The following is a 10,111-nucleotide window of genomic DNA, read 5'->3' on the forward strand; positions in this document are numbered from 1 at the left end:
AACCTCTGGGATGCCAGTAATTGTAGTTACAAATTCTTGAGATTCCTGGATGTTCAGGGAAAAGAGAAAGATGCTTCACTAATGAGTAGCTATGATTAGATGGCACACAAGCAACCAACCTTTATGGCACCAGATTTCAATGAATTAGTTTGTGTAGAAATGTTCTCTCAGTCCTCATTGATCTGTTATTGATTGATTGGTCTGTCATAATTAGAACATAGGATCAGATCAAAAGCCCATTTGGTCCAGTTTGCACTTCTTTTCCCAATTCTCATAACCATAGTATCCTGCCACTCAAAGCACATCGTAGCACCCTGCCATTCAGGTTCTGAAAGGGTTGCTTTTCAGAGCATACCAACTCTTTTTGCAGCAATGTTTTCAAGCTATATCCAGTTTCTTCTGAAAGAGATTGTAAAGCAAATATCTGGGGTAGAATCCTAGACATTGGAAGACCATGACTTGTAATCTTGTTTTAGGCACAGTGAACTGGCTGACACAGACCAGTAACTTTATCTCAGCCCTAGGAAGAAGGCAATGTCAAACCAATTCTGAAGATTTGCAAAGAATAATTCAGGAACCCATCCAGGCAGTCATAAAAGTCAAAACTAACCTTTTTTTTAAAAAAAGTCACAACTAACTCAAAGATGCACATACACACAATTGGTATTGGGATCTGTGATCTTCAGAGTGGAGGTTCAAGATCAAGTTCAGATCAAAATTCAGTTCAAAACTATAACGTCACGAAACTCCCAGTCTCTCTCTCTCTTTTGGTCACCTCTTGCAGCTGAGCAAGAGAAGAGAAAGAAGTAACACTACCGCTGGCAATTTTGCCTCCCCATTTCCACTCTCTCTTTAATCTGACTTGACATTTTACCATTGATCTTTAACATATCTGGAAAAGGAGGGGAGAGAAGAGAAGATAATTGACATGGCAGATCCATTTTGTAAAAGATAGGGCCAAGGAGTAGCAAAGTTGTAGCTAAAATGCGAAGTCCAGGGAAATGCTAATCCACTGGACCACAACAGAACACACGCCCTCCAGGAAAGGAGAAAAATGCCATAGTTGGATTGTCTGTTTCATGAGCAGGAAGAAAAGCTTTAATCACAGGTCAGAGATGGCTTAGTCTTAGAGGCTGCCTTATGTGGATGGGGCTAAGAAAATGCATACCTATCACAAACTCACCTGTGTGAAAAGCTCACTGGGGGCAGGATTTATCCATAAAGACTACAGGTAGTCCTTGATTTACAACAGTTCATTTAGTGTCCAAACTTACATTGACACCAAAAAAGTGACCTATCACCATTTTCCCCACTTACAACATATTGCAGCATCCCCTGGGTCACATAATTCAAAATTCCGAAGGTTGGCAACTGGGTCATATTTATGATGGCTGCTGTGTCCTAAGGTCATGTGATCAGCTTTTGCAATCTTCTGACAAGCAAAGTCAATGGGGAAGCCAGATTCACTTTGCAACAATGTTACTAACTTAAATGCAATGCTTCACTTAACAACTGTGTCAAGAAAAGACGTAAAATGGGACAAACTCACTGAACAAATGTTTCATTTAGCAACATACATTTTGGGCTCACTTGTGGTCGTAACTCGAGGACTACCTGTACTAGCAGGAGAGCCTTGCCCCTGACACTGTCTAATTCTTATTTACAGTAAAATCTTCATAATTGGGTAGCCTTCGTTATACCTTCTGGCAATGAATCTTACAGCTTGACTAGGAACTGTAGAACAGAGATTATATTAGCTGTGCTGAATTTCCCTTCATCCAGCTTCATTAGATGGTCCCAGTTCCTATCATTATGGCATTATGGCATGCAGGGCTGGGGCCTGCTTCTCACTTCCCTCCTGGAAAAAAAAAGATTGATTGATTCACCTATTTTTCATTATCTAAGAGAAGATAATAATCTCTTCAAGACTTCCATCTCTTAGAAGTATCACCCTTCTTGATGGAGAAACACAGATGTAAAAATATGTAAATAAATACATGGGAAGCTGGTGGGGGGGGGACAACCATGATGAGTTAAGGGGAAGCTCTGTAATAGCCCTCCAAGAACTTTGATTGGCAATCAGCAAGTACATGGAATAGCCTTAATGCAAGCAATGCAACATTTTGTAGAAGATCCCCTTTGTGGAACCAGAGAACAATCACCTTCTCCCACCATCCATGAATAATATGGTATCGGTAGCGAGAATTTGTGATCTCGTGTCCCACGTTCTAAGGAAAGGCTAGATAGAATAACTTTACTGCCACTAGGCTCCAGTGCTCATGTCGGCTTCCTTTCAATCCAGCTCAGTGGTTTCCTTAGCAACTCATAGATGTTAGATAATGGAGCAGCAGCAGCAGCAATTCAGATTTTCCTTGGCGTGAAAATCCATGGCCCTGCACCTTGAAAGGGCGGCTCTTTCGTGATTCCATCAACCCAGACAGTGGCGATACAAGTATTGTATTCTCCAGGCAGAGCACAAAGAAGGAAAATGGGAACGGCGCCTTTGGCACTATCCCCACCTATTGGCTGGTGTAATAACTGCATTTTAAACGGTTTCGTTGCTAGAGTAGATTTACTTTCAGCAGTACAGAAGTTCTTCCTATTTTTTTTATTCGAAGAAATTATGTGTTATAGGGAATTAAGCATTATAGCCAAAAATAATGATGTCTGGCTTTAATCAAGAACAATTAACAATTAAATGAGAACAATTAACCAGTGGAACAGCTTGCCTTCAGAAATTGTGGGTGCTTCCTCACTGGAGATTTTAAAGAAGAGACTGGACAGCTACTTGTCTCAAATCCTACAGGGTCTCCTTCTTGAGCAGGGGGCTGGTCTAGAAGACCTGCAAGGTCCCATCCAGCTCTATTCTGATTGATTGTGTTCTCTCCTTAAGCAGAGGAGACTGTTATTTCATTTGTCATGTAGCACACAACTAACATTTCCCCTTTCTGCCCCACCACAGAAGAGTGGTTCTACATTTAGGATGTATTTCAATAAAATTAATCAACCAACCAAATTAGCAATAATGGAAATATAGTATCCAGCAGATAATATTTTGTATTTTGTGCTCTTTAAGTCTACCACTATAATTATTACAGCAGGAATAATTCTCCTGATGCTAAATATATCACATAATTCCAATAGAAGAGGATAGATGTAGTTCAGGGCTGAACTGAACTGTGGAATATTGGTGCTCTTAGAGCTTGGTTGTTTGCTTCCTAATGTTTAACTAACTAGGCAACATCATCAGTATCATGATGATGTTATCTAGCCAAATAATGAAACTTCTGCAATTGAGTAACCAAGCTCAGAGAGCCCTAATGACTCCACATATCAATGGTGGTGAAGGATAATATTCCTTTCAAGAGTAAATAGAATGAAGATCAGTGACAATTGATACCCAATTGGCTTCTATCTGATTAAATCTTCAAATATATAATATATAAAAAATATTACGATCACCAATTTCAGTCCTGATGACCTATCAACATGCATCTGGGAAGACCTTCATGTTCCCTTATCAGCTAGCTGTTGATACCAAAACTGCCTACTGCTCTTTCCATAATCCTTTATTCTCAGAATATTCATACATTATAACGTATTCACACTTAAGTTCCAGCCTAACTCTATTGCTGCATGAATATTCCAATACCTGAAATCAGAGAAGTGGAAAAGAGGGATGGGAAATGATCCTTACCTTGGGCTCACATTTGGAAAGACTAGGCAGATAAGAACGTGTAGCTGTGGAAATATGTAAAGATATTTATTCTCATTGTTTCACAACCACAACAGAAAGGGGCTCAACTTATGAGCAGCCAAACAAAAAGTTCTTGAGTGCATCTGGCGGCTGCACACATGGTATCATCCTTTAACTTTTAAAGATTCATATCTTTATTTAAAGAGATCTCTGATAAGAAAGGAATTATTTTACCCAAGCTTTATGACAGGGAGAGGGAACTCCTATCCCCATCCCTATTAATTTGTTAGATGATATTAGCAGGGAGTGTGGATAAAGTCAACTGTAGATGAGATAAATCATTTCCATTTTCACTCGTCCTCCTAATCTTTTCTAATCTGATCCAGTGTCATCCAGATGTGCTGTGATTGCAATTTCCAGATCTCTCAACTAGCTATAGAATCATCTTAAGATATGCAGGGACACAGGAAACACCATAAAATTAATTCCTATGAGGGAGGGTGATACCAAAGTAAAGCAGAAGCTGAGAACAAATGCAAAATGCATTTTCCTAACAATATATTGCTACAGTAAGAGTGTATATATCATTGCATGTGTTCCCAAATGGTGACATTTCCTAGGACAAAACTCTCTAGCAAAGGCTAAAAGATAAGTCCATAGATCAATTAAGCAAGGCAGTTATGCATGAACAAAAGGACATTTCAAGGGGAAAATATTTTCTTCCTACTTTGGTTCAAATTATGACTCAGGAATGTCCCTTCCTTTACAGCTATTGATACATTGCTAAGAATGTAAAGCTGGAATATACTCATCTGAAGCAGATAGAGAGCAATACTATACAAAGATTTATATTGCATTTTAACAGAACTATTAACATCATACTAAAAACACTGCCTTAACTGCATTGCTACATTTATTGCCTCTGTATAGTCTCTATATATGGTAAAAGTCAGCTTCTAAGCCTTGAGATGAAGGAAAGTTAATCACAATTTCTAATAATGACAAATGCATTTATCACCATCAAAAGTTCTGTAACTTTGAAGTTTGTTCTTACTATGGCACTCCATGTTAAACGTTAACAATTACAGAATTACTATCCCCTCTATTAAATTCCTATTTCATTGGTGGAGATAGAAAAAGGCCTTATTGTTACAAATACAAGCTAATGCAGAGCAGCATATTTTACAAGTGTTAATGGAGAAACATGTTCTACAAGAGCACTTGTCCCTGTTCTTCAATTGCAGCTTGGTACCCATCTGTTCTTCCATATCAGAACTTGTGTATATGCATGTGAACAAATTATTCCATTCCTATATGTATTATATAACTTTTTCACAGTGTAATTTTGAGTAGCCTAACAAATCAGTTGAAGGTCACAAGTTAAAGCAGACAGTGTCTCTTTTCACTATTCTCATACATACTGAGATTAAGTGGAAGGGCAATAGTGCTGAATAGACTGTGCTAAGTGTTGAAAAGTCACAAATGCTTTATGAGTAGCATCCAACAGAGAACAGACTTTTCTTGGATCTTCAATGTACATCATACAACATTCAGCACTATGAAAGGGAATCTTACTTATCTTCCACCTCTTCGGATCAGAAGACAAAACAATTCCTGTCATACAAGTGCAATGAATCTACCTTATCTATAAGAAGGAAAGGTTTGCTGGGACTAATTAATGTTGGAATCTGACACCATCAGGAAAGCTGCAAGTTCCCCACCCTTTTCCATAGAGAAATGCTCAGAAACATCTGGTAAGAAAGAGACAAGGCCTAGGACAATAAAGCAGACTTTATTGGAAGTGCCAAGGGCCACAACAATCAAAGCCTTCTCAAAGAGCATGAGGTCTGTGTGAGTGCTGATAGACAACAGCTTAGCTAACACTTCTTCTGCCTCTACTAATTCTTACCTGCAATCATTTCTCAGAATGCAGGCTATCACCCCAATTTCCAATATGCTCACAGTAATTCCACCCTGGTCTTTATCTGTATCCAACACCTGGGGCATGTTTGTTAGATGATAAGCTAAAAGCAGGTGAAGTTGCTGTTTGCTGTATACGTTCCATTGAGAGAACAATGGGCTGTGCAAAATGCAGCAGCAGGCAAGAGGCGGCATCAGTATTCCAAAGTCTTGCTTGTCATCTGTGTTTGGCACCAGCCAAGCCGATAACGCCATTTCACTTCCCGGACAACCGTTCCTCCTTTCGCTTTGTTAAGATGTATTTGAAGAACTCATACACAGACCATGCAATAGCTGTGGAGGGCATCTGGTAGATGACACGAGCCTGAACCCCACGGAAATACGCAGTTAGCCCGCCCACGCGGTACACCGTCCTGAATGCGTGAGCCATACCTGTGATGTGCCCACTGATGTTGGTATTCAGTGCCAAGGCTTCCTGTGTATTCAGCAATGTTTTGCAAACGTCCAAAGGTGTGGTGGCAGCAGCTGCAATGGCACCTGCACAGGCACCTGCCACCATATGAGAACTAGGATTGTACTGTCTGTGGGGGTTGAGGTGCTCCTGTAGGGATTCATATGCCATGAAATGGATAGCCTGAAAGGGGATGTTCATGGTCAGCTGAGTGGTATAGCTTCGGTAGAAAGCTCCTGCCCCTTCATTGCACCACACAGCACGCACACAGTCCGTTACTCGTTGGTAGGGAGAATTGTACATCTGCATTCTTTGTTTTACCACTGGAAATGGATGATAACCACAATCCAACCATATTGAAAGGTGGGAAAGAAAGAAAGAAACTCTAATGAATAAAGCAGCATAAACAGTATGCATTCAGTGCATGCATGCGCACACACACACACATGCAGGCTCTCATGCTTCAGTATTCAATACAGTCCTCACATAAGCCTCAGTATTGGAATATACTATCGATCTATCAAGCCTTACACAATTGCATTAAATCAGCAGACCCAGATGCCCTCTTTCTAGATTGTGGAAAATATTTAGGACCATTAGAATTGAGTTTTGGTTTTCTTACAGAAAGAACGGAACATGAAGCCATGTTACAATATAATTTTCATTCACTTTTTCATGTTTATAATAGAGCAAGATCATAGGGTTGAGGAAAGTTTTTCCAAAAGCAGCCCTTGCTCCATGGAACATCTTCCCATCAGAATGGCCCCAACCCTGCTAGCCTTTTATAAGTTCCTAAAAACCTGGCTATGCCCCGAGCCTAGAGTTCTGAATGTGCCAGGGGTCATGTTAACTGGCCAATACCTTATTCTTGTATATCTTGAACTGGATTTTTAATGGGGGCTTTTTCCTTCTTTTACTATTTTTATTTTTAAAATTGTAAACTGCAGAGTCATTGACACAGAAATTGAACAAACATATTTTTTTCAGTCAATTCAATCCATCATTCAAATAAAATTTATGGAAATAATTGTTCTGTCCCCCTTTCTTCTCACAAACAAGGCAATTTTTCCTGGTTATATCTTCATGAAAGATGGAGCATACAGGAAAAACAGTATTACCTTCCGCTGGATTCATGGCTGCATCATGAAGCAACGTTGCCACGCAGCCTGCGGCACCTGCAAGACAAGGACTGTTAAAGCTGAAGAAAAGTTGAGATGAGACCCATGAGGTCTTAATGACATCCCAGATTAGGCCATCACAATATTATATATGTGAAAACAGGGAAATAAGCCATTCCTTCCAAGGGACAAGCAGCTTATGCAGAAGCCTTAATTTTAAACAGCAGAAATAATCAAGATTCTAATGCAATATTTCTCCAAATTAACTCCATTTACAACTAGAAAAAAGAGGAAACAGAATATCTTCTAAGTATTTTAGTTAAGATCTTTGTAATTAATATGAAATAAACAAAAGCTAAGATTATTCTACTATTAGTAAGCTGTGCAGCATTTCAGTTTTGATCTTCTACAAGTGTTTCAGAAAGAGTAAAAGCAGGGGCAGGAAGGAATAGGATTCAGGAGAAGGTACAGCTACTTTACAATGTTGCAGGCAAATGCTAATTTCATACTCTTCCCTCTGCAGCATCTTTTGGATCCTGAAGTGTTGCATAAACTTACTATTTACATCCTTATAAACAGTCTTTGACTTCTGACCATTCATTTAGTGACTGTTCAAAAGTTACGATACTGCTGAAAAAGTCTGCCCTTGCACTTACAACCATTGTACCACTCTCATGTTCACAAAATTGCAATTCAGGCATTTGGCAACCAGCTTTTATAACCTATGTCCCATAGTCACATGATAGCTACTGTATTTGTAACCATTTTTGCCAATTTGCAGCAAAAATGCCTATTAAAAAGAATGTTCACACTTATGACCATGGGGTTTGCTTAAAGACTACAGATGTACTAACAACCATGGTGATTCACCGACCATCATAACAATGATCATAAAATTGGGTCTGAATTGACTTATGACTGCAACATTCTGGTCCCAATTGTGATCATAAACCGAGGGCTATCTATACTATCTTTCTCCTAAAATGTCAACAAGATGCAGGGGATGATGAGTTTTGTCTTAGATTTTAGGAGATAAAATACCACAATCTGATGATCAGAGATTAAGTAGAAGCATTAGAAATAAGATATTCTTAGGAAGCAGATTTGTCTAAATGAATGGAAGAGCACCTGTTACAGCAAGCCTGGAATTCTCTCCATTCAATTAAGTTGCTAAAAGAAAGAGGCATTGAGGCAAATACAAGCATGTGTATGTTAAGCATATCAGTATGCATGTTTTAAAAAATAGAAATATATGCAAACAATCATAGTCACTCTTCTATCATATCACTTTCTCACATAAGACACAAAAACATATGCCAGAAAGCTCATTTGCTCATTTTTATCCCTAAATACCACATATTGCTCATACTGCTAACATACTGTTTTGCTGCAAGCAGAATACAGCATCATGAAAGAATGTCCATAACCTTGAGGGTTCAGAGAGTACTAATGCCAGAATAATAAGAATAAATCTGGCATCCTCTCACTCTGAGCCCCAACTGGTACAACTAGAACCCCAGGATGGGGTTAGGAGGCAGGAAGGGATAATACCGTTGGCCACGTGACTATTGCCCCCAGCATGGATAAGGTTGGTAAGTGTCTTTTTCAATTTTTCGTAGCAGGCGAAATACAAGGCATGGGCAGGACCAGCCCCCGTAGCTGTGATGTTCAATCCACGCATAGGTCTCCAGATCCCTTCAGTTCGGACAATCCGCCACAAAGCCTCCAGCACATTCCGGTAACGAGCAGCAGGTTCTGGTTGCAGGCTTTGCATCCTTGTCTGCCAGTTCGGGGATGGGGGGAGGGGGGAGCAGGTTAGATATGTTTAGAGATTTACTCAAATAAGTTCTCCCAGCCAAACTCTGTCCACCCACTTCCCGTTTACAAACCTTAAGCATTTGAGTCTCTGCTTTAATTCTGCTGTATGCGCTCTCTCCCTACTTACATGAGATTTTTTGCAGACAATATGATTCCGTGAAAGGTGTCTGGACGTATAATAAACTTCCAAACAATCCCCCCCCTCCCCAAGATCTCCTATGCAATGGCTGAGTCCAATCCGTTTTGCAGGCAAAAAGGGAGTTCCATCTGAGATGGAAGAAACAGATCCTACTTCTCAGTCGTTGGTGGCAATGCTTCTTAACTGTCATCTCAAGTTCGGGACTCGGAAGACTGCCCATTGCCACTTCCGCCGCCAACCGCAAAAGACACAATTACTTGTTGCTCCCTCTTCTTCTTGGCCTAATTCATAGCAACCACCCCGAGACGCGCATCCCTTTGACCTTCTGCCACATCTCCTTGCCGCTTATTGGAGCAATTCGGAGGGAGCCGAAGGATTTCCCCCCACAACCGGTCAATGTCCGACCTCACAGAGCACACCCGAGGAGCCCTGCGCGATCCTGCTCCAGCCCTCCTCGAAGACATCACCTGTCCCTGCTCCCTGCCCGTCCCGCCGCCCCTCGGAGGCACCAACGCGGCTCGCCGCCTCTCCTCACCTTGACACAGTCCACCGGGTACATAACGCTGTGCTCCAGCACCCCAGCCACAGCCCCTGCGAGCATGTGGGTGGAAGCGGCGGAGCCGCGGGGCAGGGCCTCGTAGTCCGGCTCCCGGCCGGTTTCCGTGTCCGTTCCTGTCCCCCCCTCCCCGCCGCCCCCCGAGGGCCACGGCCACACCCAACCCGACCCTCCCCCGCCATCCCCGCCCAACAGCAAGAGGAGCAGGCGGCCCGGCGCCGCCGCGCCCCGCTGACCGGGCCCCGCCGCGCCGCCTGCCCCCAGCTCCATGGCGCCTCCGTCGAGTCGGTTACGGGATACCCCACTCGTTCCTGCGGCTCCCGCTCAGTCCATCCCGCCTACTGGCACTGCGGATTGGTCGCGGTCCGTGTTCGCGCCGCCCTAGGCCGACGTGAATTGGTCGGTTGGCAAA

The 10,111-nt window shown here is 41.8% G+C and overlaps 1 protein-coding gene across 1 annotated transcript; it reads right to left on the reverse strand.

The window, feature by feature from the left end:
* Positions 1-5,470: 5,470 nt before the first annotated feature.
* SLC25A28 (solute carrier family 25 member 28) lies at positions 5,471-10,047 on the reverse strand. The gene is made up of 4 exons (XM_032225045.1): positions 9,679-10,047; positions 8,738-8,966; positions 7,187-7,243; positions 5,471-6,391 (listed from the first exon to the last, which is right to left on the reverse strand). The coding sequence occupies exons 1-4, from the start codon at positions 9,967-9,969 to the stop codon at positions 5,874-5,876; spliced, it is 1,095 nt and encodes a 364-aa protein (XP_032080936.1). The 5' UTR covers positions 9,970-10,047; the 3' UTR covers positions 5,471-5,873.
* Between the last annotated feature and the right edge of the window lie 64 nt (positions 10,048-10,111).

The sequence above is a fragment of the Thamnophis elegans genome, chromosome 10 (assembly GCF_009769535.1).
Source record: "Thamnophis elegans isolate rThaEle1 chromosome 10, rThaEle1.pri, whole genome shotgun sequence".
NCBI lineage: Eukaryota > Metazoa > Chordata > Lepidosauria > Squamata > Colubridae > Thamnophis > Thamnophis elegans.